Genomic DNA, 27,341 nt, shown 5'->3' with positions numbered 1-27,341 from the left:
TCCCTCCTCAGCGAGGGGTGGGCTCAGGGGTCTTGTAAACCACTGGCTGTCCCTCCTCTCTCCCTAAGCGCGGTGGGAGGCTGCAGGGACAGCTTCTTGCAAAGGGGTGGTCTGGCGAGGTGATGCCTGGGTTCATAACTGGCCATCCCAGAAGCAGCAACCTGAATGGACACCCAGTCCCCGGTGCCCTCGTTACATCCAGGACGGGCCTGGCAAATACTGGGGTCTGACAAAGGTTCAGGAACCCACTAAGGAGAAGGGGACTATGTACACTGCCTAGCATGCCAGGGGGGGCCTCGTGCGACTGGGAGCTGGCCCGAATCCAAGAATCACCCAGCCAGCCCAAACGCGACAGGGTGTGGCGAGGGCTCCGGGAGGGGTCCAGCTGGACCACCACTGCCGCTCAGAGACCCCGGGAGGCCTGCCTCTCCTCGGGGCTGGGCTGGCTCAGGGCCCACCTAGACTGTGGTCTGGTGGACGGGCTGGGGTGGCCTTGAGGTCGGGCCTGCGTCTGCTCAGGACCTGCTGGAGCTCAGGTCCACTAGGGTCCGCTGGCAGCCTGCCGGGGCTGGGGGGCCCCTTCCCGGAAGTACCGTCTGGAGAACTGTGTTTCCTCACTAGCACGGAAGGACCCACCTCGGGACCTGCCCCAGGGTCAGGGCCTGCCACGGTCTGAGGCCTGCCGGGGCTTGAGGCCTGCCGGGAATGGGGCCTGGTGGGGCCGGGCCTGGGCCTACTGCCTGCGGTGCGGGGCCTGGCGGAGTTCGGGGCCCGCCACGGGCCGGGGCCTGCAGGTCCGGGCGGCCCCGGGCCGCCCAGCCCGGGCCTGCCCCCCGCCCCGCCGGCCCGGCGCCCCCTCGCGCCCCGGGCGGGCCCTGCACGTCTCGCGAGCGGCCCGGAGCGGCGGGGGAGGCGGGGCCGGCGGCCGGGCAGGGCCGGGGCGGCGCCGAGGCCCGGCCGGAGCGGGAGCCCAAGCGCGGCGGGCGCGGTGGCCGGGGCGGGGGGCTTAGGCCGGCGAAGATGGCGAGCGTGGGGCTGCAGTTCCAGGCGAGCGCCGGGGACGCGGACCCGCAGAGCCGGCCGCTGCTGCTGCTCGGGCAGCTGCACCACCTGCACCGCGTGCCCTGGAGCCACGTCCGCGGGAAGCTGCTGCCCCGGGTCACCGAGGAGGTGAGCGGGCCGCGCCGGCCGCCATGCGCCGCCCTGCCGGCGAGCGGAGGTCGGGCGGGGCCGGGCCGGCCGGGAGGCCGCGGAGGCCCCGCCTCGACCGCCCGGCGCCCCCAGCCCGCCCGCCCGCCGGCCCGGGCGCGCCCAGCAGGCCAGGCCGGCCGGCGAGGCCCGGGGCCGCCCGCCTCCCAGGAAGCAGAGGAGCGGGCTCCCGTCCAGCAGCCCCGCCCGGAGGCCGCGCGTGCCCCGCACCCACCCGGGCCGCAGGCTCGTGGGCAGAGCTGGCCTGTCCTTCGACCAGGCACGAAGGAACTGCCCTCGAGGGACCGGGCCCCGGCAGCCTGCGCGGCCCTGACACCACCTTCCAGAACCCTTGTGGCGGTGCCGCCCGCCCCCCTCCAGGGGCACCTGGCTGCGTCCCACCCCAGTGCAGGTTTCCAGCGTTTTTAGCATAGCAGCCTCCAGCCTGGCCGTTTAAGTCCCCACTGTTTAATCCCACGAGGGTGGACGCGTGCCAGCGTACGCACACAGCGCTTATCTAGTGAGATGTGACACTTCTTAATTAGGGATCCTGGGTGCCGCGGGGAGGCTGCAAAGTGCCCTTTTAGCAAGTGAGGCAGGCGTCTGCGCGCAGGGCTCTGGCCGGCGGCCCTGTAAAGGCTGGTGTCTGTCTTGTGTCTCCCCTTCTGATGCAGCTCTGGCAGGCTGCCCTAAGCACGCTCAACCCCAGCCCCACGGACAGCTGTCCCCTCTACCTGAACTATGCCACCGTGGCCGCCCTGCCCTCCAGGGTGAGCCGGCACAATAGCCCCTCGGCCGCGCATTTCGTCACCCGGCTCGTGCGGACCTGCCTGCCGCCGGGAACCCATCGGTGCATTCTGGTGAGTTCTTCTGAGGGGCTGGCCCCGCACGGGCCCCCGAGCTTCGGGTCGCTGCGTGCTGGCCTGTTGGCCGGGGCCTGTGGCTCAGCCCTCCGGACCGCAGAGCACTCCGGCCCACGGTATCCCCGGTGCGGATGATGCTGCCGCGACCGCACCGTGCAACCCCGGCCTTACCGCTGCCGGGGATACCGAGGGTCCCGAGACGGAACGGTCTACCGCAGATCAGATCTGAGACTCAGACCCAGGCTTCCTGAGCCTGTGTCCGCTGTGCAGCGCTGCACGTCCTGCCTTCCTGTCTCGAGAGGCAGTTGACCCCATCTGGTGGCTGACATTTTCTTCTCACATCGTGGGACAGTGATTCCGGGGAAGGCCCCTGGGATGATGGCTTTGCTGGGGCGTCTCCGTCCAGATTGTTTCCACAGTGGCCTCTGACCCAGCTCTGGGGCCCTAGCACTTCCTGGTGGCGGCTCCCATGGGTTGGGCCCTGGGTCCCATCCCCCCGCCCCAACCCCGCTTCGCTCCCCTTCACCACAGCTCCACTCTCTGTGCTGCAGATGGTCTGTGAGCGGTCGGACGCCTTCGCCTCGGCCTGTGCCCTGGCCCGCGCTTTCCCACTCTTCACCCAACGCTCGGGGGCATCACGGCGCCCGGAGAAGAAGACCGTCACAGTGGAGTTTTTCCTGGTGGGACAAGACAACGGGCCAGTGGAAGTGTCCACTTTGCAAGTGGGTGTCTGGAAGTTCAGACCGGGGCCCCATGCCGCACTCCCCGTCACCCCCCAGCTTGGGCAGAGCTCTCTTTCCCACTCCCTGGGAGTGGACAGGGCTGCTGGCATTCCCGAGAAGGCCCCCGGGGCCCGTCCAAAGCCGGGCAGCGGGCTCCCTCTCCCCGGGGTGGTCTCGTTCTCAGGGTTCGGTTCTGTTCAGCCAGTGTTGATCGAGCACCCACCCCGCGCCAGGCGCTTTCACGTTTTGATGCTGATGCTCCTGCCCGTGTGTGTATCGCGTTACCCTTCATGGTGCACTTTTACGTATGTTATTTCATTTGATCCTCCTTCGTTTGATCCTTTTGAGGCACGGCGAGGCTGGAAGTGATTTCCAACCTAGAAGTCCTCGTGTGGGCCGAATGCCAGCTTTCCCTCCCGTGGTGACCCTCCCAGCCCAGTGGTGCTGCGGTCTCACCCTCCCCACCTGCAGCCCCCGCTCCAACCGCCAGACTCAGGTGGTCCTTTCCCCTCCCCTCCCTCACCCGGCGCTCTGTCTCCAGCCCCTTGAGCAGCCCCTCATCCGCCCTGTGCCCCCAGGTCTGTAACTGCTCCCCCTCCACCGGGATTCTTTCCCCTAGGAGGAGACCATGTGCCTCATCTCTGCCCTCCTGAGACAGCTCCTCTTTTCTCTTCCCTTCACCTCCCATGGTCCGATTGCTTTGCCTGTCTTAACTCCCTTTCCCCCCTCAGCCCACCAGCATGGAGTTCGCCCACCCCCTTCCTGACATTGTTTTCCAAGGGCCACATCTGTCTGACTTGAGCACTGGTCATCCCTCCTTGAAGGGCACCCGCCCAGCCAGGAGCCTGAGCCTTCTCTCCTCCCCATACCTTTCCCGCCTGCCCCGCCCTCTCCGCATTCCCTTTGTGGTCGCCACCCCCCCCCAACCGTGGGGGCATTCTGGCCTCACTCCCTCCTCTCTGGGTGGTTTCAGTGCCCCTGGGTTCCAGCCTGCAGTTGGACACCAATGATCACTCCTTCCCTCCAGCTCCAGGGAGTTCCTTCTGCGTTCTGGGCTGGGGCTGGAGGCCTGAGCCTCCTCTAGCCCCTCCAAGCCCCTCTCCTCCTGCCCGCAGCCACAGGGACTGGCTTCCTGCTGTCCCTTGGCCTCACCAAGCCCAGTCCTGCCCAGCGTCCCTCTCCAGGGCCCCTCCGGCTCTGGTTCTGCCTGGTCTCAGTCCGGCTTCTGCCCACATCCCTTCCTCGGGGAGGCCTGGCCATCCTGGCTAGCCCGGCCTCTCCCACACTGCCAGACCCTCTGCCAGCCGAGAGCCATCCGCGCCGGACATGACGCATCTGAGTTTAGCCTCTGTTCCCTGCGCTGGAGTCAGAGTCCCCCAGCCCCCGGAGGGCCGGGTCCTGGTCCCGTGCTTAAGAATCCCGGCACCGGCTTTGTATGTGATGAAGGGTCTCCCTGGCCCCTACGTCCCACCCGTCCTACTTTGCCCACCTGCACCCCACTGTTCTCTGGGACCATGGCGGCAGCCTCCTAACTGGCCTCGCTGCCTCCAGACTCCCCCCTCCGGTTCCGCTTCCCACTGCCTCACAACCAAGCAGGGGCCAGCGCTTTGCGAGTGCCTGTCAGGTGTCAGGCGCTGCTCCGAGCACGCGTGTGCGCACACACTTAATTCTCACAACTGCCCAGTGAAATGGGTTCTGCTAACTCTCCCCACTTAGAGTTGAGCAGACTGAGCCTCAGAGGTATTAAGCGACTTACCGGGGCCACGCCAGCAGGGGTGGAGCCAGGCTTGACCCGCGGCCACCGTCCGTCAGCCGAGGGGAGAGGGGATGAACATGACCTCTGCGTGTGCACGTGCCCTGTCTGCAGTGCCTCCCGTGGTGGCCGGTGGCAGGCTCCTGCTGCCCTTTGGGCGCTGGGTCGGTGCGCAAGGCCGGTCTGTCTGTGTCCTTCCCTCTGGCCCTGTGGCCAGAACAGTGTCACATCAGACGACCAGGAAAAAGGGTGGGGGGCTATGACACTCACATGGGGCCCACGTGAGAAAAACACCTCCCCAGCGGGCCCAGGGACCTTTTCTCCATTGGGAGGATCCAGAGAAGCTCCTGGAGGATATGGCCTTTGAGAAGTGCCTCAAAGCGTAGCTGGGATCTTGGCAACAGAAGGGGAGTCGTTCGGTCTGCTCAGGCCACCATGACAACAGCCCACAGACGGGGGGCTTGAACAGCGCATGTTTAGGACGTCCAGGATCACGGTGGGTCCTGTGAGGGCTCTCTTCCTGGCTTTCAGACCACCACCTTCTTGCTGTGTCCTCTTCTTTTTTTTTTTTTTAAATTTATTTATTTTATTTATTTATTTATGGCCGCGTTGGGTCTTCGTTGCTGCGCGCGGGCTTTCTCTAGTTGCGGTGAGCGGGGGCCGCTCTTCGTTGCGGTGCGTGGGCTTCTCGTTGCGGTGGCTTCTCTTGTTGCGGAGCACGGGCTCTAGGCCCGCATGCTTCAGCAGCTGTGGCTCGCGGGCTCTAGAGCACAGGCTCAGTAGTTGTGCCTCATGGGCTTGGTTGCTCCGCGGCACGTGGGATCTTCCCGGACCAGGGCTTGAACCCATGTCCACTGCATTGGCAGGCGGATTCTTAACCACTGCACCACCAGGGAAGCCCGCTATGTCCTCTTCTTAGGGGCAGTCATCCCATCATGGGGCCCCACCCTCCTGACCTCGTTGAACCCTGACATCTCCTAAAGCCCCCTAATACCACCCCATTGAGGGTCAGGGCTTCAGGACATTCAGTCCATAACAGAGGGCAACACCTCCTCCTGAGAAGGGGGTAGGGGGTTGGCAGAGGCCAGACATAATGTGTGTTCAGAGGCAGGCAGGAGGGCCACCTGCCACCTGGATGAGGGGCGTACGTAGCAGGAGATGAGGTTTAGAAAGCAAGGTGGGCCCCTCGTAGGCCGGGCAGCCACACTTGAAGGGTTCCTCTGTGATTCTGGAGCTGCGTTGGACGTTATGTAGACGGCTGGAGGGTCACGGGCAAACTTTTGCTTCCCTTCTACCTGCCCTCGCTCCCCTGGCGGCAGCCCTGCAACCTGTCCCGGGTGACGTGTGCCTCTGACAACTCTGGGCCCCTGGCCATTGGATGAGGAGAGATGCCTTCCACCTGGTCCCGGGGCCCCAGTGACGGCCTTTTGTTTCTCCTAGTGTTTAACAAGCGCCACAGAAGGCGTGCGGCTGGCAGCCCGCATCGTGGACACGCCCTGCAATGAGATGAACACAGACACCTTCCTCGAGGTTCGTAGCCCTGGGGTCCTGCCAGGACTGGGATGGTGTCGGTAGACCCCAAGGAGAGTCAGGAAACCCAGGGCTGCAGGGGGATGGTCCACAGTCTCTGCACCTCGTCTGGGGAAGCCGCGGGCTGCTGCGGGCAGAGTCCTGCCGTCCACCCGGAGCCGAGGGGCCCCCAGGCCTCAGCTGAGGGTGGAGGGAGGGCAGAGCTTCCTCCCCAAGGCCCCTCGGCAGGCCTCCAGCCATGGGCTGCAGGAAATCGCAGATTTGGAGGGGGAGCCGCCTCTCCTGGGTTTAATCATGCTCAGAGCCAAGAGTCAAAGCCACGGCATCACAGCCCATCCCTCTCCCACCGTAAGGCATCTGCTCACCCTGGCCCAGGCCCTGGCCTCGCCCTGATTTAAGCCGTCTTCACGTGTTTGTGTGTTGTTGTTTTTTCCATGAACACATCCAGGAGATTAAGAAAGTTGGAAAAGAACTGGGGATCGTCCCAACCGTTATCCGGGATGAGGAGCTGAAGACAAGAGGATTTGGAGGTGGGTGGGGGCTGGTCCTCGCAGATCCTGGCCTCAGGAGCGGCCCGGGGTACCTGGGTGGCAGGGGGGCACCAGGCTGCATGGTGTGTCGTCCCAAGCTTCGCTCTGAAGGAACCCAGCCCGTGTCCAGCCCCGAGGCGAGACCCTGGGAAGCAGACCATCTGTGGGGGAGAGCGGAGGCAGCGATTCAGATTCTGATTCAGATCCTGGAAGCCTCGGGAGCCAAGGCCTCCCCACCCACTCCCTCTGCAGCCTCCCACGTGCTGCCGTCCTGGCTGCCCGGCTCACCCAGCAGGGCCTTTCTGTTCCTCGAATACACAAGTTCACGTCTACATCAAGGCCTGCACTTGCGGCCCTTTCTGTCTGGGATGCTTTCCCCCGAGATAGTCTCACGACGGGGCCGTCTTACCCTGCGCGTCTTGGCCACCTCCTCAGAGAGCCTTTCCTCCTTGCCAGGCCCGTCCTCCCCCAACTCCCAGGCGCTGAGGTGCGGTGACGACTAGGACAGGAGCTGGGAAGGTCACTGTCGTTGTTATCTGAGGCTGCAAAGCCAATTACCCCAGAAGGTAGCAGCCGAAAGCAACCCGTATCCCTTGTCTTGCAGTCCTGTGGGGGGGGAATCGGGCGTGGCTTAGCTGGGTCCGGCCCAGCGTCTCTCTCGAGGCTGCGGTCATCTGAAGGCCCCACTGGGGCTGGCCGCGTGCTCCCAGCAGGGCTCACTCACGGCCCCGCCAGCAGGCCTCCGGGCCCCACTGGCTGTTCCTTGTCTTGTGGGCCTGTCCTTAAGCAACTTACAACGTGGCAACTACTTCTCTCAGAGCAAGGGCTCCGAACAAGAGCCAAGAAAGAGCAAGATAGAGGCAAGGTCTTCTTCTGTCACCTAATCTTGGGAGTGGTCTTGTCATCTCTGCCACACCCAGAGGCACAGAGACCTGCCGTCCTGCCCATGCTTCGGGGAGGGGATCCACACGCTCGTGAATGCCCAGAGGCAGAATCTGAGGCACACGTTAGTGGAGGCAGAGGCCGTAGTCAGAAAGCTTCACGGAGGAGGTGACGTTGGCAGCGGGTCTCGCAGGATGAGTAGCAGTTTGCCAGGCAGCTATTACTGCCTCTTATCCTGGTTGCTACGGTTACTGGTCTGATTACTGGGGGACCGTGAGGCATGGGCTGTGCCCACAGCAAGCCACAGTTTTCTTGAGAAGATGGGGCCCAGGAACCAACAGTGAGGCAGTGGTGGGGGCGAGGTCGGGAAGGGAGGTACCTCCTGAGTGCACAGAGAGGTCAGGGAAGGGAGGGCAGGCAGGGGCTGGAGCGGCCTTGCAGAATTATCCAGAAACCACTTCATTCTGCAATCCTGTTCACGTCTTTCTGGGAATGATACAGTATTTTTTTTCTCAGCGGGTTTTCTTGCCTCACAGTACTTCGTGCAGAATTCATTTGCAGTCCCAGGGCAGTGAACTCATTTGCCTTCCCCGATCCCACACCGGCCAGGGGGCGGGAGAGGGCGGGAGGGGGCGGGAGGGGGCAGGGAGCTCTCCGGGAGGAACGTCCACAGGCCAGTGGCTACTTCGGGGGGAGAGCAGTGTTGCTGGGGGGCTTCCGGGAGTCCTCTGCTGGGTCCAGCCCGCACCTCACTGACGTGTCCTGTGCTTTCCCTAGGGATCTACGGTGTGGGCAAGGCCGCCCTCCACCCCCCAGCCCTAGCCGTCCTCAGCCACACCCCGGACGGAGCCACCCAGACCATCGCGTGGGTGGGCAAGGGCATCGTCTACGACACCGGGGGTCTCAGCATGAAGGGGAAGGTGAGGTGCGGGGCTGGGGCTCGGGCGGGGCCGGGTGGGAGGGCCCCTTCTCAGGCGTCGGAGGAAGGAGCAAGGTTCCTGGGCCTCGGAGTCGGGGTGTCCAGGGGGGAGACCGTGGGGCCCAGTCCCCCGAGAGGCAGACGATTTCACGCCCGCACTTCAGACAGGAGGCAGGAAACAGAAAATCTGGAGGAGAAGAAGGAAGGGGCCTGGGGAGACGCCCACCGTCTCCATGACCGTCTGAGGTCCCCCAAGAGGATGCTTAGTGGTGGTTCTCACGAGACCTTCGGAAAGCAGACACCCTGGTTAAAGGGAGGGGAGTTTGGGCCCAGGAGCCAGGCGCCTGGGAGCGTTGCTGGGAGGCTGCAAGTCCCAGAGTCTCTCTTAAGGGGCGGCCCCTTCTCACGCCCAGGGGCCTGCCCTGCACCAGGAGCAGGGGGAGAGGTGTCTTCATCTGCTCGTCCCACATGCAGGTGCTCCAGGCCCAGGCTGGGCTCTAGGGGGAAACTGGAAGAGGAGAGTCAGCCATCCCGGAGAGGGAGCTTGTAGACGGCCGAGCGCGAGCCAAGCTCGCGCAGGGAAGACACTGGCGACTGGCAGCCCTCGTGGCTCTCAGACGCGTCCTCTTGGCCCAGATGGTGTTTTAAAATCCGAATTCGTTACCAGCATTTAAAAACAGGAAGAATTCTCACGGGACTGGGTCTCGTACCTTTTGTAACCTCAGGGGACCTGGCAGCGCTGGTCGTGCGTTGGCACCTGGGGCGCCCTGCTGGAGCTAAGCGGCAGCTGCCCCTGTGGGTGCGCCTCCTTCCTCCGGCTGGTGGCCGGTCCCGCCACTCCCTGTCGCTCCTCTGACGTCACACCCCAGGGTCAGCTGCTGGTTAGGGTAGGGCTTGTGCTGCTCCTCTTTGCACTTCTGTATTTGGTACCCAGAGTGGAGGATCTTTTTTTTTAACATCCCTCCTCTTCTAAACAACAAAATTACTTTCAGGACTAATCGGGAAATGAAACAAATAATAAATGTTCAAAAAAACCAAACACCAGTCGTGAATTCCCCGATAGTGAATTCCCTTTTATTGAATTCCATACATCTTATCATGCCAATAAAAAATTAAAAATGAATGTTATAGTACAAATAAAACAGTCATCCATTAATACTTCTAAACAGCATTAATGTGGGCTTACCTGGTGGTCCCGTGGTTAAGACTCCACCTTCCACTTCAGGGGACGTGGGTTTGATCCCTATTCAGGGAAGTCCGCATGTCGTGAGGTGCGGCCAAAAAAAAAAAGAAAATAGCATTAATGTCATTTTTGATAGGAAAAAACTGACGCCTCCACGCTGTTCTCGCGTGGTGATGCGTGCCAGCATCAGGCTCTGCTGCCAGGCCTTAGCTTCTGGGGACTTGTCAATGACTTTATCCAAATCGGTCATCTTCGCATCTTTGTGTTCACTAGACAGAGGTGCCGGGTTGGTCAGTCTGTGTTCACTCATGGTTGACCCAAAACAACACAATTCATTTTAATTTTGAAGAGTTTCTATTCCATGAAGCAGCTGATACACAAATACTCAGGGAAAGTCTCCAACAGTAGGGTCCCTCAGCAGAGACTGCTAAGAATCCCATTTCCCAAGAAACTCCCCAAATTGGTGTAGCAGCCATGTCTCCGGTCCTTTGAGATCAAGTCCAGCAGCTTTCAGACGTCTGTGGAGTAAAAACATTTTAAACACCACGACTCCAGTGGTTCCCCGAGACTGAGGGCAGCGAAGAGGCTCGCTGCTCCCTGGGGTTCGCTCCGAGCGCACCATCCGAGGGCAGGAACTCGCCATCCCAGGCGCCGTGGACGCTGACCGCCCGGCCGCCTCCGGAGCCCGCCCGACTCAGAACCAGGGCACCTTGCGGAGTCTGCGCCACCGGCAGCGATGAGCATCCGTGTAGGACAGTGTTGCTGGAGTCAGTGTTGTAGGAGTGAACATAGGTGGATTTGAAGCTTTTATTCACGTGATTAGGGCTCGCTTCAGCCAACAGCAGGAGGAATATTTTTTCCACTGATGACAACAGGCAGACTGACTTCTAGTCGGTTTATTACCGTTTTAAATGCTCTGCAGATGATGAGCCCCTCTAGCTGCACCTGGGGCTGGCTCCCCACCCACACCCTTGACGAGGGCTCTTGCCCTGAGTTCTGGGGGCAGGATTTCGGGCTCATTTGGATGGTGGCTTGTTGGAGGGCAGGAGTGAGAAGCAGGGCTTCCTGGAAATTAGTCATTTTGCCGGTGGTACCCTCTCCCAGTTTTGCAGGAAAAACCCCGGTTTTCAAGGCAAATCAGGATCAGCATGAATTAACAGGTCTCGAGTGTGTTAGACTCAGGACCCCTTCCAGTCTTAACAAGTATTGATTCCAAAGAGATTTTGCTTATAAGGGTGATGTCTGCTGGTATTTACCCTACTAGAAATTAAAACTGGGAGATTTTAAAGATATTTATTAATTCATTAAAAAATAACAATATGACCCCATTGCATACCATTGTAAATAATACAGTTTTATGAAAAGAACTGTATTTTCCAAAACGAAAACAAATTACCGAGAGGAGTGGCAGTGTTTTACATTTTTGCAGCTCTTTAATGTGTGCCTTAATAGACGACAGCTGTGATCTGCATTTAGTCTGTTGTGATCTGTTTTGGTTGAAATAGAAAAAGAAAATCTGGCCTCAGTCCTTTTGTAGTTAGAGAAGGGAGAAGCATTTTAGGACCCTCTTCAGGTAACTCAGGACATTCTTCTTTGCTATTACACCAAAACTCGACAGGTGGGAGCTTCTGAAAGGTTAGTTACGATGTGGCATCTGAAACCACGTCTGCGCGCTTTGGTGTTCTGCTCCGTTGAAATCTGCGGGGTCTGTCTCGAACTTTGTATGATTTTACAATATCACCCATGATGTGGGTCATTTGGAAAATATTGTTCACAGAGTTATGCGGAACCTCCAGATTTTGACACATTTCATTATATAATATCTTTTAAAACCATACTCGTTAATATCACCATCTAGCTCATGTAGAAAGGTGAGTGTTAGGAAGCCCTCATGGAGGCAGATACAAGTTTCCCAAATTCTGGTTTTTGCTTGGCAGCTCCGAGTTCACCACTGGCACCAGGCAGTGCCCGGTGCCCTCCTGGAGGCGAGAGGCTCACTTTGATAGTTTTTGAGAAAATGGCTGCAGATACCTGAGTCTAGATCCCCAGCACGTGTCAGTGGTTCCTCCAAGTACAACGGTGTTTGCAAGAACAGAGAGGCTTGCTGAGCTCAGGAAGGACTCAGTGCCCGCTCCCACTCGGGCTCCAGCCGACCCACCGTGACCGACTGCCGGGCGTCGGGGAGAGAGAGCAGGGCCTTCCCGGCACCTTCCATCTCATCACAGACAGTTTGGGAACAGCTGTACTCCACGGCTGAGATTTTGAAAAGTTAATCGTTTACTGCTTCAGCAAGAAGACTCGAGTGAAATGAGCAGTGCCTTATTTCCCGGAAGGCCTGGAAACGAATCCAGTGACTACCAGTTCCCGTGGGGCCCCGGGCCACGGCTCCAGCCATCACTGCCCCTGCCCCATTGGTGCACGTGTCAGCCTACCAGTGACCAAGGCGTTACCATGGAAATCGTTTCTCTTATAAAAACAGGAACGACGGGTGGGGTCCGAGAAGCTGACACAGTCAATTGAGCTGCGTTTTTGGTGGGACATTTGTTCTGCCCGTGACAGGGGATCACGGGGTTTCAGGGACCATCTCGAGCCATTTTCTGTGTGGCCATTTTGCAAGGGGTTTGATTCTAGGTCTGAGGCCCTGTTTTTCCATTTAAACAAGCTTGTGGTTTCTTGCAGATTAGGTCAAAAGAGATGGCTTATTTTCAGTAGTGCTAGCTGAGTCATTTTCACTCAACGTAATTGGAAAAGCAGCTCCGTTTATATCTAAAGATACTTTCCATTAAAACTCGAGGCTCACGTAATCCAATAAGGGTTGAGAAAAATCTCTTGGCACCTTTCAATCCCAAATCCTTACATCCGATGACCTGTTGTTAATTTAAAATACGAACCTGTCGGTTAGTGTTGGGAACCTATGGAATGTAAAAACGCGTACCTGCTCTCAGCTAGCCTAAAGAAAATCGTGTTGCCTCTGGGGCCGGAGGGCGCCTTTGTCTCCAGTGATCCTCCCATTAGACCCGTCACCCCAGAGACGCCAGCTGGGGCGGGTGGCAGGTATCCTCAGGGTGGGGGTGGGATTGGTGATGTCACAGTGACTGGTGACATTTGGGAAGAGCTCCCATTAACCCGGACGGGGCGGTCAGGGTAGGGGGACTTGGTCATGGCCTAGCCAGGAGCCAGGCCACGGCGAATCCGGCAGCTCTGGACGTCTCCCCCTCCCCCTCCCCCCTCGCAGAGTTCCCTTCAGTAACTCCCAAAGCTCTGCTCGAGCCGGAGGCACCCCGGCATCTTTAGCCCTTGCTTCCCGTTGCTTCTAGGGGACCCCAGGCGACCAGTGGCGTTTCCTGGGTTCTGTGGGCACCAGGTCCTGCACCTCCGGGGCCCTGATGTACGGGCTGCGGCGGGGGCCCTGGCGCTGGGGGGTCAGCATCCGCTCACCTCTCTCTCGTCCCCCTGTGCCACCCACAGACCACCATGCCAGGGATGAAGAGGGACTGCGGGGGCGCCGCGGCCGTGCTGGGGGCCTTCAGAGCCGCCGTCAAGCAGGTGGGTGCGGCCCCATCCTCCCCTCGCGGCCCTTCTCCCCAGAGCGCCCCCCCCGCGTCCTTCCTGAGCCTCTGCAGCCCCCTGGCCCCTTTCCCTCTGCACCCCAGCCCTGGGCCCCTCGGGCTCCTCCACCCGAGCCCGAGCGTGTCACCTTCGCCTGCGCGTCTGGCTTCACGGGTACCCGCTGAGTTCTGAGAGCCTCGCCCGTCCGGACCGAAACGGGAAGGGTGCCGTGGAGCAGACTGCCCGCCCGGCCTGCCCGCCCTCACTCGGGGTCCGGTGCTCAGGGTCGGGGTCTGGGGAGGGCCGGGCTGCTGTTCGGAGGAGGGGGCCCGGGGTCGGCCCTGGAGTAGCCTGGTGGCCACTTTGAGCACAGACGTCCAGGGTAGCCGGAGGGCCCCTCACTCCCCACCCTGGGCACGCCAGGCCTCGTGGAGCCCAACGATTGGAACCAGATTCCTGAGCCAGAGGAGCCCCGTCGGGGGGGCCAGCGGCAGTGGCTGCTCCCTTGTAGAGGGTGTTTATCCAGCAAAGGGGGGTGGGCGCACACCGGCCGTCCAGGGCCACTTACCTCTCAGTGTGGCTCCTTCGGGCGCTTCTGAGAAGCCCGGCCCTTCGTGTCACCAGATACAAGCTCTCCTTCCCCACAGACAGGGGCCACCTGAGCAGCGTGGCTCCCAGGGGTGGGCGTCCAGTGAAAAGATGTTGGCAAGTAGTTTCTGCCCAGGCATCCCCGAGAGGGGAGCAGGAAGTCCGGGAGGAAGGAGGGCTCGGCCTGCGTCCCGACGGTGCCGGGGGGCCTCCCTAGGAGGGAGAGCTGCGGCCACGGTACCGACCCCCCAGGAGCAGCACGTGGCCCCCCCCTCTGCGGAGCCAGGGGTGGGGGGGGGAGGGGGTCTTGGCCCTCGTCCCCTCGCCCTGCTTGGCACACGCAGGCCCGGCCTGGGGGCCGCACCCAGCTCACCTGCCCACCTGGGGCCCTGCGGGCTGAGCCGGGCCGCCCCCTCGGTGGATGAGCTCGACGGGGATGCGAGGGGAAAGGCCCAGCCGCGGGCGGCTGCTGCTTGTTGTCAGCTCGTGGGGGAGTGTCTGGAGAGCTCACGTGGCCGCGCTGCCCGGAGTCTTTGCTGAGGGGCCCGGGTAACTGCCCGTGGAGGGTCTGTCCTGGCATCCAGACAAGCCGGCCGGGAGGCGCCGCAGCAGGTAGACCCGTGCTGTGTGCAGGGAGCTGCTTGGCAATTAACGCCGATTCATCAGCTGGCGGCCGTGCGTGGTCTCGGGGCTCCTCTGGACCCTCCACCGCCAAGCGTGCTGCCGTGGGCTGCTGGGGGTCCCCACCCCACAGGGGCCGAAGCCTGGAGGCTCCGCTTGTAACTGGTTTTGTAAGGAAGGGAGCGGGCCTCAATACGAGCCCCGAAACGCTTAACGACGGAGACGGATCGTAACCCACAGAATAGCATAAGTATCCCCGCGTCACACGGGCAGCCACAGTCACTATTCACAGCAGAATCCCGGTTGCTTACGGTACAAGTGACAGAAATAGAAAACCACCATGGGGCAAACAGCAGTGTAGTAATTGTCTCAGGTGAGAATGACCCACAGATGCTAAAACCAGAGGTGAGTGTGGTGAGAATGGGAGCGAGGAGGTGAGTCCACGCAAGGGCTTCTGCGGTGGGACACGGGGGCGGGGGTCACTGTGTCCCCGTGGACTCCACCGGGCAGGGACAGCACACACGACCTGAGGGTAGGCACAAGGAAACGCCAGAGACAAAAGGCCAACCTCAGAAGCCCGCAGATCAGCAGGTGTGTGGTGAGGGACCGTGACCGCTGGCCACCCTGTGTGGGCGGGAGACAAGGGCTGAGTGAGGCCCCTGGGGAGCGGCCGGGCTGGGACTCAAACCCGGCAGCGCAGCCCTGCTTCCGGGCTCAACGCTGCATTGCACGGACTTTGGTGGCGGACCCCTGGCCTAGAGCCCGCCGCCAGGACCGCGGGGAGTGCCGGAGGCTGTGCTCGCCGCTCCCTGGACTCCTGTCTGCCTGTCTGTCTGTCTGTCGCTGTCCTGGTGGGTCAGAGGGGAGTTCCGGCCCATCCTTGCCCCACTGCCGGCACCCCCAGACTGTACCTGGAGCCTCCGCCCTTGTCCCTACAGGGTTTCAGAGACACCCTCCATGCCGTGTTCTGCCTGGCTGAGAACTCGGTGGGACCCGGCGCCACGAGGCCGGACGACATCCACCTGCTGTACTCAGGAAAGTAAGGCCGACCCCGCCCGCCCACCTCACAGTGCCTGCCCCCCTCAGGTTGCCTCTGTTGTTGGAACTCGTGGCCCTTCCCAAGACCCGGCTGGCAGCCCTGGCCACGCCCAGCTCACCCCGGCCAGGGCCAGACGCAGTGGGGAGGACGCCCTGTGTCAGGAGCCCCTGGGCAGCAGCCGCTTGGTCCCAGGGTAGCCGCGAGCGTGGCCGTGTCGCTGCGCGAGGTGTTGGGCGCCCCGCAGGGGCTTGGGACCCACCCTGCCTTAGGGGGACAGGCCCTTGCCGACCTTTTGGCTTACCGTCCTTCGGGTGTCTGAGGCCTGCACCCCTAGACCCCCAGCTGGGGGGCCCTCCCTGCATCTCCTCCCTGAGATCAGCCCTTGGGCTACCTCTTCTCAGCTGCAGGAGGAGACACTCGAAAGTCACAGCAGGCAGCCTCTGGCGGAGCAGGTGGCCCAGGGTTCAGAATAGCGGAGTCCGCTCGCCCGCCCGCCCAGCCCTCCCACGGGCGCCTGTCCCCAGGGTGACCCCGAGAGGCGCCGCCTCCCCTCACTTACCCAGGCAACCCTGTTCTCCCATCTGACAGATGAGGAAATGGAGGCACGGGAGCGGGGGGGGCGGGCATCGCTCCGGACCCCCTTGCTCGTGGCCCTGGCGCTGCGTTTCTGTCGGGGACAGGAAGGAGGGGCTCTCAGTGGGGTCTTGGCCGCACCCTAGGACTGTGGAAATCAACAACACGGACGCCGAGGGCAGGCTGGTGCTGGCGGATGGCGTGTCCTACGCGTGCAAGGACCTGGGCGCCGACATCATCCTGGACATCGCCACGCTGACCGGAGCTCAGGTGGGGCCCTCAGCAGTGGCCCCGAGGAGCCGGAGGCCACCTTGACTCTGAGAGGGGCGGGGTCTGCTGTCCCTTCATCTTCGTAAGGGGCCGGAGCTGGCCCATGGGGCTCCGTGGGGGTGCAGGCGCGCAGGGCCCGAGGACCACAGCGGGAACGTCAGGGCAGGACAGGGACCGTCCCCCAGGTGGCCGCGCTCAGGCCTCTCTCGCTGTCTTGCTGCCTCACTTTCTGTTGGCCCCTCTTCTGTCCTGGGTGTTCCCTGCCACCCCGACCTGGATACCCTCCCCGCCGGCGCTCTCCATCTCTCCCCACGTCCCCAGGGCATCGCCACGGGCAAGTACCACGCAGCAGTGCTCACCAACAGCGCCGAGTGGGAGGCGGCCTGCATGAAGGCCGGGCGGCAGTGCGGGGACCTGGTGCACCCGCTCGTCTACTGCCCGGAGCTGCACTTCAGCGAGTTCACCTCGGCCGTGGCAGACATGAAGAACTCAGTGGCGGTAGGTGTGGAGCAGGGCGGAGTGGGGTCAGAGCGACCCCGAGAAGCAGCAGCAGGGCAGGGCAGGGTACCCCCCACGAGGCCCCAGATTCGGGCTCCGGTCGGGGGAGGGGAGAAATCGTCCCAAGTGGGGACGCGCCGCTCTCTGGTCTCGCTGCCGGCATGTCCGCTCGGCGGGCGCCGGGGTGTCCTCCCCACTCCGGGCTCTGCCTCCGTCGCCCCCATCAGCTCTTTCGCTGGCGCCCCCCTCGCCTGGCGTGAAGGCAGACCCCGTAGCCCACGGGCATGGCCCTCGGGGTCACTCTCTGCCGCTCCCCGCGTGGTCGCTGAGGACGGTGGGGTGGAGTGGGTGCGGGGCATCCAGCGAGGGCCCAGCTGGACGCAGCCCCGAGGGCGCTCTGGGCGAGCCCCTCCTCAGCGTCCCCGCCGCCGGGTGCCGAAGGGTCACTGCCGTCCTCCTCCCCCAGGACCGGGACAACGGCCCCAGCTCCTGCGCCGGCCTTTTCATCGCCTCGCACATCGGCTTCGACTGGCCCGGGGTCTGGGTCCACCTGGACATCGCTGCGCCCGTGCACGCCGTGAGTCCAGGCCCCGGGGGTGCCCCCGCCTCCCCCCGTTAGGACTCGCTTGGCCGGCCGGCCGCTCTGCTCCCCTCCCCGGCCCCTCCTCACCCTCTCTTGCGTCCAGAGCCCCTCTCTGGCTCCAGAGCTGCAGGCTGAGCTCATCGGAAACATTGTGTGTGAGGGTCACACGGCCAGCTGTGGTCCCCCTGACCTCTGGCCTCCTCATCCCTGGGAACAGCGTGGCTGCTGCGTGGAGTCCGTCCCAGCCGACCCATCCTCGGCAGGAGGCCCAGGGCCCTCTGTCTCGCCCTTTCCCACCCCAGGGAGACGGGCTGGGGGCAGGGAGCCCAGGGCCGTGTCCACCAGCCCGTTGCCCACCGGCCCGGAGTGTAGCGGAACAGAGAAGGGGGCCGTGGGGCATGTTGGGGGGCAGACGCCCTGGTCCGGGAGCCAGGAGTCCCCACCCACACCCCGGCCGCGGTTTGCCGAGCGGCTGTGGCTCGGCCGCACGTGTTTCCACTGCCCTCGCCCACAGGGTGAGCGGGCCACGGGCTTCGGTGTGGCTCTCCTGCTGGCGCTCTTCGGCCGGGCCTCTGAGGACCCTCTGCTGAACCTGGTGTCCCCGCTAGGCTGTGAGGTGGACGCCCAGGAGGAGGACGTGGAGAGGGACTCCAAGAAGCGCAGGCTCGTGTGACGCGGCTGCCCCGCCTGGCGGCGCTGGGCTCTTTACCTCACTTTGCACTGATTAATTGTAAGCAATTGGAAGATTATACCTTAAGATGAACTTGGGTTTGTTCTGTTTTTAGTTGTCGTGGTGACGGAAAGGCTCCTTCTTGTCAGGCTTAGGAGGCAGCTCAGGGTTTGGCGGGGGCCCCGGGGAGGGCTGTGCGGGCAGCAGTGGGCTTGTTTCTGTTTGATTTGCCGCCAGCTTCTGCAGACCGCGCTCCCTGCTGGGGCCTCCGCACGACCCCGGGCCCCAGGACGCGTGCGCGGCCCTGACGCTCTGGGCTGCGCGGCCCTTGTGTCCACGGTGGGTGCCGTGGCCCAGTCTCCAGCTGGGCCCTGTGCGTGGCACCCACATTACAGAGAGCCCAGGCCCGTGCTCCAGCCAGGGCTGCCGCTGCCTCCAGGCAGCCCTGCCCTTTGAGAGGATGGAGGTGACTTACTTCGGGGACCCAATTTTATGGAGCAAGAGGAAGCTCTACTCCGGCTCCTTAGAATTCACTGGGGGTGGAAGTAAATACGGCTGAACCACATCACATTTTTGCCTCCGTCTCACTCTCTCTCCAGCCCGTTTTAGAAAGCAACCCTGACGCCTGCCCATGGGCCTGAGGCTCCGGGATGCCACCACCTTCTCCCAAACCAGCATCTGGCTTTGAGATGCAGCTTGTCAACCTCGTTTTTACAGATGAGCACCCCGGGGCCCTCGGGTCCCGGCCTGCACACAGCCTGGGCCATCTTGGATCTGAGGGTTCAGAGCGTAGACTCCTCGGGCTCTTAGGGCTTTCCCACGACCTGCAGTCTGCAGGGAAGGCTGTCCCGACCCCCCGAGCACATCACAAGGCAAGTGTTGTACGGGTTCAAGTGAAGGTCCCCCCCGGGCATGTTCCTAGGTGCTGAAGGGCCCAGTCTGGCCAGGTTTCAGGGAGACCCCTGACCTGGGCCCAGCGGAGGAGATCGGGGACTCGGGCCCCACCCGGCATGGCGGCGGCTGCCCACGCCTCCTCTGCTGGGGACGGGAGGGCGAGAACGCGGCTGCAGGACACTCGTCCCCAGGCTGTGCCCTGACAATCAAGGTGACTCTTTCTGGGTTTGGTCCCAAGCATGTATTTAATGACTGCCTGCCGTGGGCACAGCCCTGCCTGGGAAAACCATGGCCCACGTGTTAAGTCGCAGTAGTAGTGGTCACAGGGTGCTCGGCGGGCCACGCTGTGAGCTCAGGGAGGCGCGGGGGCCGGAGGGGCCAGGAGCCTTCACGGGTCATTAGCGTGCTTAATGGTCTTGAAGGAGGCAGCTCGCTCCAGCTTCCCCCGAGAAGCCCTGGAGGAGCCAGAGATCACCGAGGTGGCCCAGCTCCTCCTCCAGGCAGCTGGCACTGTCCCCCCCCACACCCCCCACAGAGGCTGCAGGATGCAGGGTCAGGGAGCCGGGAGGAACTGAGTCTCCCTTGTGTGGGCACAAAGGCGGCCTCAGGCCTGGGGACTCAGCTGGGGAGCAGCTGCAAGGGCTTGGCATCGGGGGACCCAGGGCTGAGGCAAAGACCCTGCTTCTCGAGGCCAAAGGGCCTGAGGACGTGACGGCTGCTCCCATGGCCCCTCTGGAGCCCCGGCAACAGGGTGGCTGGGGGCCGGCAGGCCACGGCAGACCACTGATCGTGGTCTCGGGCGAGCGGTACAGGAAGCTGAGCCTGGCCAGCAGCTTCTGCTCCAGCTGCAGCTTGCCCAGCTCGCGGACCGGGAAGACGGCAGCGCAGAGCCCGAGCACGCGGACCACGTCGGGCAGCTGGTCGTACATGATGGACCGGGCGATGCCGGGGAAGTGCTCGTGGATGAACTTGGCCGCGACCATCACCACCGACACGAGAGCCCGACGAGGCTGGGTGGGGGGCGGCCGTCAGAGCCGCTGTCCCGGGAGAGGGGTCACAGCCCCCGACTCAGCCCAGCTGGATAGGGGCGCAAGTGCTAGCTGCCCACGGCCCCCGAGGCCTCCTGTGGGTGGGTCTGGGGTTCCAGCCCCCGCCTGGGGTTGGAGGGCGGGGTGACGGGCACCCGTGGAGCGACACGCGTTATCACTCTGCACACAGGAAGGAGGGACAGGACGGTGGGAATGTCCCTTTCTGCTAGTGGCTTGTGTGACCGACAGTAAACCACCGTCTTGGTACGTTTCTGAGGCCAAGGGAACAGGGACTTGTGCCCCCCCCGGGGCAGTTCTGGGGTGCAGGGGTGAGGCGGGACCGGAAGGTTCTGAAGAGCCCAGGGCACGAGGCAGGTTCTTAGAGCCGGGGGAGCCTTACCTGTATCCCGCCAGGAAGTCCAGTCTCCGGGGGCTGACTTTGTCGTGAAAGATGACCAGCTCCATGTTCTGGCCGCAGCCCCGGCTCTGGTCACAGCCTGGCCGCCACTCCTGGACACTCGGCCGCCGGGCTGGCCGTGAGGGCCTCCGCCGGCCTCAGCTGCTGCAGCCAGACTGTGGCGTTGCGGAAGAACGCCGGGCGGTCCACGTCCCAGGACCCGTGGGAGTGGGCTGTGCAGGAGACACAGCATCAGGCCCTGGGGATGTCTGCAGGCTCGGGAAGACCCAGTGTCCCCCAAGGTGACCGGGTCAGGGAGCTTGCCTCGGATGGGCCCGGGAGGGACGTTCAGGGAAACGAAACCTCTAACGCTCTCCGGCTCTCCCCATACGCAATGCAGCCTGGCCCTGCACCCAAAATGCACCCCTTTTTCCTGCCTTGTTCAGGGGCCCCCCACCTGGAGGCCCCTTCCCCAGCCGGCCCCTGGCAGTACCTCCCGATGGGCCGGTAGTTGTGGTCTCCCTGGAAGGCTCAGCCTTGTCCCCTGGTGCACACGGATGCACCCCCTAAGAGCTCGCGGGGCCCCCAGGAGCACGTCCGCGACCCCGCCAGCCCCTCCCCCAGTCCACGTTGGTTGGGTTGGCATCTGCTGCAGGACACTCTGCCCAGAACCTCTGTTCACACTGTTCCCTGGCAAATTGATGTTCAGCAGTTTTGTTTATTTGTTTGTTCCTTAACAAAAGGTTGCTTTGGTTTGAGATTCAGCAAAAACACACGCCGCCTTCTGCTTCCTCTCCATTCAGGATTCAGTAAATTAGCTGTTCTCCAGTTGGCTTCGGGGCCTCGCCTCAAATGAGCCTCCCGCAAGCTAATGCGTTTAAAAGCCTCGGAAAAGTACCAGGCAGCACGCACGCAACAGACAGCGTCAGCCCCCCGCGAGCGGCTGGCTCAGCCCTGCGCCCGACCCCGTCTGCCCCAGCAGCGCCATCTGAGGCCGGGGGCAGGGATGTGAGGGCGGGATGGGCCCTTATCAACTTCCAGCCGGGGGGCCTCTCTGTGGTCCTGCGAGCTTTGGGGATGAGTCCAGGGAGGATTCTTCAGTCAGGAAAACAAAAGAGACCAGAATCCACAGGCCGCTTCACAGTCACCTGCAGTTAGCATAGTTCAAACACGAGGGGCCTCCGTCTGAAACCGTGAGTTCCTATTGGCTGCGTGAGAAACTCTGCGGGGCTCAGACCCCCCGCCCCCTCGCCGAGTCAGCTGAGAAAGTCTCCCCAACTCCGTGACCGTGGCCTCCCTTGAGATGCCTGACTGTCCCTTTCTTCTAATGGGTCGGCTGAGTTTCTGTGGCGTCCGCGAGCGTGCTTGGTCCAGCGTGGGGATGGCCTGAAGGCGGCTTCCTCGGCCAGCAATCTTTATTAAGCGCCACCTGTATGCACCCGTGAGACACGCACTCCTCTCGTGGGGTCCTTCCCAGCCTGCAGCCCTGGGGGGCCAGCTTCTAGCTGGGGAGCCAGAGCTGGCCTGTGGGAAGCTGGAGGTGGGCTGCCCCCGGCACCCAGGTGGCCCGAGCTGTAGGCGGCTCGCAGGCCGGAAGCGGCCCTCAGGCCCACCTCAGACACTCGCTTTCTTGTACCAACCATGGAGATGTCATTAGCAACTAATAAAATAGTATCTTGTAAGCAGTTTGCCTCGTTCAGGGCACATTATCTTATTCCCACCCCGGGGCACGGAAGCCAGTGTGTGTGCGCGCGCGCGTGTGTCAGGCAGGCGGGAGATTCAAGCCCAGGGGGCCGGGCTCTTGCTGCATGATTTCCGCCTTCCGTCCAGAGCCCTCTGACCTTTGGCAGCCCTCCCCATAGTGCAGGGCGCAGTAGGCACCCGTCCATGAAGAATGAGGTGAGTGAACAGATGCGCAAGGCCGAGGCTGGCCAGACAGAAGCGGCCAGTTCACAGGGCGCGTCACTGGCCAAATGCCCCCGGAGCTCTGCGTGCGGCCCCGGGCTCTGGGCCTCAGTTTCCCCATCTGTCTGGCCCTGGACCCTCTGGCCTCCTGTGATCTGAGAGGCTGGATGCTGACTGTGCTGCTCAGGGGCTCCGGGCCGGCAGAACTGGGTTCAAACCCCAGCCCTGCCTGTTCTGTGGCTTGAGAGCTGGAGCGTTAGCCGGTTACCTGTGTCCTAGGGACCCCCTGCGCCTGGGGAAGTGCTGCCCAAACAGGAAAGGCCCCCACACTGCCGCCCCCGCCCGTGCCCGGCACGCAGAGGGGACACTTACACGGGCTCGCTCCTGGCGAGGCTGAGCCTTTGGACCAGCTGCCCCGTGTCTCCGCGTCTGTGTAACACCCCGTGTGTTTGCCGGATGCTTCCACGGTCCTGACCAGAGACACATTCCTGAGGGTGGAGGGAAAGGAGACACGATGCTGAGAAACAAACCAGCCAGGGGCATGGGGCAGCTTCCCTCCCACCTGGCTGCCAGGGCTCCCTGCTAAGATGGGCTGAATGACCCTTGTGTTCACCTGGGGCCCCTCAGTCCCCGAAGCCGGAGGAAAGGGTGACAAAGGATCCTGCCACCGGGGAGTGTGGGGTCTTCACCAGGCAGCATCCCCCCTCTGCCCTCTGCCCTCTGTGCGCCCTTCCTCCACGCGGGCCTCACTCAGCCCTGGAATTGCACGTGGGCCGGCGCACACGTCTCCCACTTGCCCCAGCGCACCTGAGCATCATTTAAGGCCTAAGAGGCCAGCGGGCATCAGGCCTGTGGTCCTTGTGCTCCCAGCACCCAGAGGCTACTGTGAAGTTGCCCAAGACGGGTGCTCAGCACAGGAGGACGGTGGACACGGCCAGCCTGTCCCGGCCCCTCACCGGCCCCCGAGCCTCAGTTTCCTCGTCTGAAGGTGGGGAGGGAAGGGGTGCTCCAGGTGGAGGTACAGCAGGTCTCCGAAATCAGGGTTTCCTGGTGTTAGGACAACAGGAGGTGCCCGGCCACCTTGCACGAGGAGAGTCGTCACGGCAGAGGGACCCCATTACACGTGGGAGCTGCCATCGTCTGCGCCCGAGCCAAGAAGACAGCACGGAAGGCAAACGCCCTGCACTCCCTCCTGCCAGCTGTGCTGGGAACCCGGAGAAGGTGCCGCGTGCAGGGCGAGGGCCCTCCATGCCTCTGTCTCCTGTCAAGGGCTCTTTTGTGTGTGTAGGCAAGTCGTCAGCCAGGGTTGCAAGGGCCTGGCAAAGCACAGTCCCACCAGCCTGCTGGGGCCCCCCCGAGGAAGGCGCCGTTTCCTCCTGTGGATGGAAGACAAGGCAGCCCCACTTCCTCCCCAGCTCTGGCAAGGAAATGGGCTATAAATAAACAGCCCACAGACGACAGTTACAGCAGAGGGGACGGCCTGGCTCTAAGAGGGGGCCCTGGGGAGAGGGCTAGTTGGGGAAGTGCTATCTGAGCTGAGATTGCAAGGATGAGTGAGTATTAAATGATGCAGAAGATGGAAGAAATCATTTCAGGCAGAGGGAACCACGTGTGCAAAGGCCCTGTGGTGGGAAAGGCCGTGACACGCTGGAGGAGCGGGAAGGAGGCCAGCGAGGCTGGGAGGGAGAGAGGGGTGTGGGGAAGAGGGTAGGGGGGCGTGTGATGGGCAGACACAGCCTCGCGGGCCACGGGCGGGAGCGGAGCTCTTATTCGAAGAGCAAGGGGAGCCATGGAGATGTTTTGTGCAGGTGAGGCAGGTTGAATTGACACCTTCAAGAGCGCCCTCTGGCTGCAGGTCACCAGAAGCCTGCCCCCCGCCTCCCATGCGCAGAACGGAACCCACGTCGACACCCAGTGTTGGCTGGGATCAACCGAGTTGCTGTGGAGGCCAGGTTTAAGGAGGGCCGGTGAAAGCCAGCATCCTAGGGGCTACGGTTCCCAGGTGTCTGGCCCTGAAAGCTGATCGCCACCTCTGCAGTCGTGGACGCCACATTCCTGTCCCCCGGCAGGGCACGAGTGGGACAGGTTTTGTGGCCCTGCCCGCACTGCCCCTGCCATTTCCTGGTCACATGACCTGGCCCCAGTGTCCTAATCAGCTGCACTTAAGCCCCTCCATCAGTTAAAAAGAACACGGTCTAACATCCACCTTGAGAGGGTCAAAACGGTGTCAGTGGTCATGAAAGACCCATGGCGGGCAAGTCTAAACTCTTAACAAATAGGAAAGACAACAATTTGAAGAAACTGGAGAGTGACAACAGTAGAAAGTTGTTGGAGCCTTGGGGTGCAGGAATTCCACCAGAAAGCCACAGTCTTACGGGTGGGTGTGTTAGAGAAGAGCTCTGGGCTGCCCAGCAGGCGACGGCCACGGTGATGCAGTTGCGGGGTTGGGGGAGGGGGGGTTCTGCCGAAGCAAAATGCCAGTGTTTAACGCCTCCCGAGGGCCGGGTCTGACCTCCATTTCCAGCCAGGTTGGAGGGGAGGAACTGGAGTTACCTCCTGTCTTAATCAAGTGAGAAAACCAGACAAACATATAGAATGCGATGCTTTTCAGACACTAGAAAACAGGCAGCGTGAGAGGGTCATCCCAGAGAGAAAGGAAGCAAACGCGATGAGCTGCCTGCCCAGGTGCCCCAGCTGATGGCCCAGAGGCCTCTTGGCTACATCACAGCCCGGAGGAACCCAATCAGAGCCCAGGGAGCCTCCTGAGCGACAGGGGGGACAGAGCTGAGGATTTGGGAAGGACCCAGGCAGCTGGAGTTGCAGGGTGGAGACCTGGAAAGCAGAGAGCTGCCCAGAGGGAGGGAAATCCAGAGCTGGGCAGAGGGTTCCCTGAGCCTCCAGCTGAGTCCTGCTGAGCCCATGGCTGGGGGGATGGGGTGCCTGTGGGAACAGAGCTGCACAGGCCTCAGTCCCAGGGCCAGGGGCTTGGGGAGGTCAGCAGAGCTGAGACCTGAGACACCACCACTCAAGTCCATGCTGACCTCTGAGTGGGACGCATGTGGGCATTTGAAACCAGCACCACCGGAGCCTGGCAGCTGAATGGACAGGAGCCAGTGCCCACAGAAGGTAGACGGAGCTTGCAGCGTGAACCCAGCTGCTAAAACAGAACCAGGAGGATGGGGGAGGGAAGGGGGAGGAGGAAATGGAAAAAGGAGAAGGAAACCCACATTCTCCAGGGCGTTTTTAACAGGATCCAGTCTTCTCACATAACACAAACAAACAAGATGTCCAGGATAAAAATCCAGCATTACCCAGCACACCAAGAACGAGGAAAACTCTGACCAAATCTCTAGGGAAAAGGCAATCAAAAGATGACAGCCCTGAGATGACCCAGATGTTGGAATTATCAGACGAGGACTTAGAAGCAGCTGTTCTAATTATCCTCCATGAGGTAAAGCCGTACGGTCTTGAAATGAATGGAAAAAACAAGTTTTGGCAAAGAGAGATAAACTATAACAAAGAAAGAATCACTAAATGTGATGTGGTATTCCTGGACTGAATTTTGGAACCAAAAAAAAAAGAAAAGACATACGTGTAAAAACCGGTGAAATCCAAATACAGTCTGGAGTTTAGCTAATAATAATGTACCCACGATGTTATCTTAGTTGTGACAAACATACCATAGTTCATGGCAATGAAAGACGTTAACATTAGGGAAAACAGGGTGAGGGGTATTTGGAAAGACTATTATCTTTACAACGTCCTGCAAATGTAAACTTTTATTAAAGGAAAAGTTTACTTAAAAAGAAAGAAAAATTTTAGAACTGAGAAGCAAAGTATAAGATATAAACATTTCACTGAATAGGCTAACAGCAGGATGAAGATGACAGAGGAAAGAGTCAGTACGCTTGAAGACAGATCAATGGAAATGATCTAATCTGAAGAACTGAAAGGATGTTTTAAAATGAGGGCCTCAGGATTTGTTCGTCAATATTGTAAGATCTAACAAGTCATTGAAATTCCTAAAAGAGGGAGAGATGAGGGCAGAAAAAAAATGTTTTAACTACTTTATGGAGATATGACTGACAGAAAACTTACAGATAGCTAATGCAGTAAATTACAGATTTATAGTTATAAATTATAATAAAAGATTTACATTACAAATGATAAGTAATTGTGTTTGGAGCCCGGGACACCATCATCACTATCAAATCACTACTGATGCATTAACCCTATCCATCACCTCTGAAAGTTTCCTCCCGCCCCTTCATTTTTCTTCTCCTTTTGTGGTTAAGGGCCCTTAACATAAGATCTACCCTCTAAGCAATTTTTCAAAGTATACAGCTTAAAGTATTTTTCAAAGTATACAATACAGTATTGTTCATCGTAGGCCCTGTGTTTTACAGCAGATCTCCAGAATTTATTTGTTTTGAATGGCCCAAACATTCACCGTTTCCACCAGAATGCAAACAAAAAAAACTTTTTTTGAAAGAATAATGGCTAAACCTTCCCAAATATGTCAAAAGACATAAATTTTACAGGTTCAAGAGGCTTCAAGAACTCCAAACAGGATAAACTCAAACAAAACCACACCCAGGCACATCAGAATCAAGTGACTGAAAGCCAAAGATAAAGGAAAAGATTGAAAGCAGAAAGAGAAAAATGATGCATTACGTGGAGGTGAGCAATGCCTGGAAACGGTTCATCAGAAACAATGGTGATCAAAAGACAGGGAAACAAGACGGCATGCTTGGAAATTCACGACAAAAGGACTGTCAACTCAGAATGCTAAATCCAGCAAAAATATTTTTTAAGAATGAAGGCAAAATAGAGGCCTAGTCAGAAAAAGAAAAAATGGAAAGTATTCATCACCAGCAGACCTGCTTGAAAAGAAATATGAAAGAATGTTCTCCAGACAAAAGGGAAATGATACCAGAATTAAACTTGGAACATCAGGAATGGAGGACGCACAACAGAAAAGATAACTATCTGGGCAAATATAATGGACTCTGCTTCACGTCTCTTGAGCACTTTAAAATCCGTATAACTTTAAAAAGCAAACAGGGTAACATTGTTGGGGAGATTCAATGTATGCAGATGTAAGATACTCGACAATTGTAACAGCAGGTGAGGGTATAGCATAGAGATGGTAAAGA

General features: G+C 60.6%; 2 protein-coding genes across 5 annotated transcripts; one reads left to right on the top strand and one right to left on the bottom strand.

Annotated features, from left to right (window-relative positions):
* The first annotated feature begins 726 nt into the window (after window positions 1-726).
* Window positions 727-19,383, top strand: NPEPL1 (aminopeptidase like 1). Of its 4 annotated transcripts, none has more exons than XM_079945518.1 (13): window positions 727-1,170; window positions 1,863-2,048; window positions 2,603-2,773; window positions 5,967-6,056; window positions 6,505-6,586; window positions 8,246-8,388; window positions 13,039-13,116; window positions 15,267-15,367; window positions 16,087-16,210; window positions 16,532-16,708; window positions 17,175-17,285; window positions 17,900-18,021; window positions 18,561-19,383. In XM_079945518.1, exons 1-12 carry the CDS (start codon window positions 1,021-1,023, stop codon window positions 18,017-18,019), a joined length of 1,533 nt encoding a protein of 510 aa, XP_079801644.1. In that variant the 5' UTR covers window positions 727-1,020; the 3' UTR covers window positions 18,020-18,021; window positions 18,561-19,383. The 4 variants fall into 4 exon arrangements, 3 of the variants coding, with proteins under 3 accessions (XP_079801644.1, XP_079801645.1, XP_079801643.1); XR_013831640.1 differs by having other exon boundaries at window positions 786-1,170; window positions 17,806-18,021; window positions 18,561-19,378; XM_079945519.1 differs by lacking the exon at window positions 18,561-19,383 and having other exon boundaries at window positions 17,900-18,495.
* LOC307198545 (uncharacterized protein) lies at window positions 19,263-22,675 on the bottom strand (the record flags this gene model as incomplete). The annotated part of the gene is made up of 2 exons (XM_079945520.1): window positions 22,558-22,675; window positions 19,263-20,513 (listed from the first exon to the last, which is right to left on the bottom strand). Exon 2 carries the CDS (start codon window positions 19,836-19,838, stop codon window positions 19,263-19,265), a length of 576 nt encoding a protein of 191 aa, XP_079801646.1. The 5' UTR covers window positions 19,839-20,513; window positions 22,558-22,675.
* Between the last annotated feature and the right edge of the window lie 4,666 nt (window positions 22,676-27,341).

The sequence above is a fragment of the Stenella coeruleoalba genome (assembly GCF_951394435.1).
Source record: "Stenella coeruleoalba genome assembly, chromosome: 15".
In the NCBI taxonomy this organism is placed as follows: domain Eukaryota; kingdom Metazoa; phylum Chordata; class Mammalia; order Artiodactyla; family Delphinidae; genus Stenella; species Stenella coeruleoalba.
This window is presented reverse-complemented; position numbering and strand designations above follow the sequence as displayed.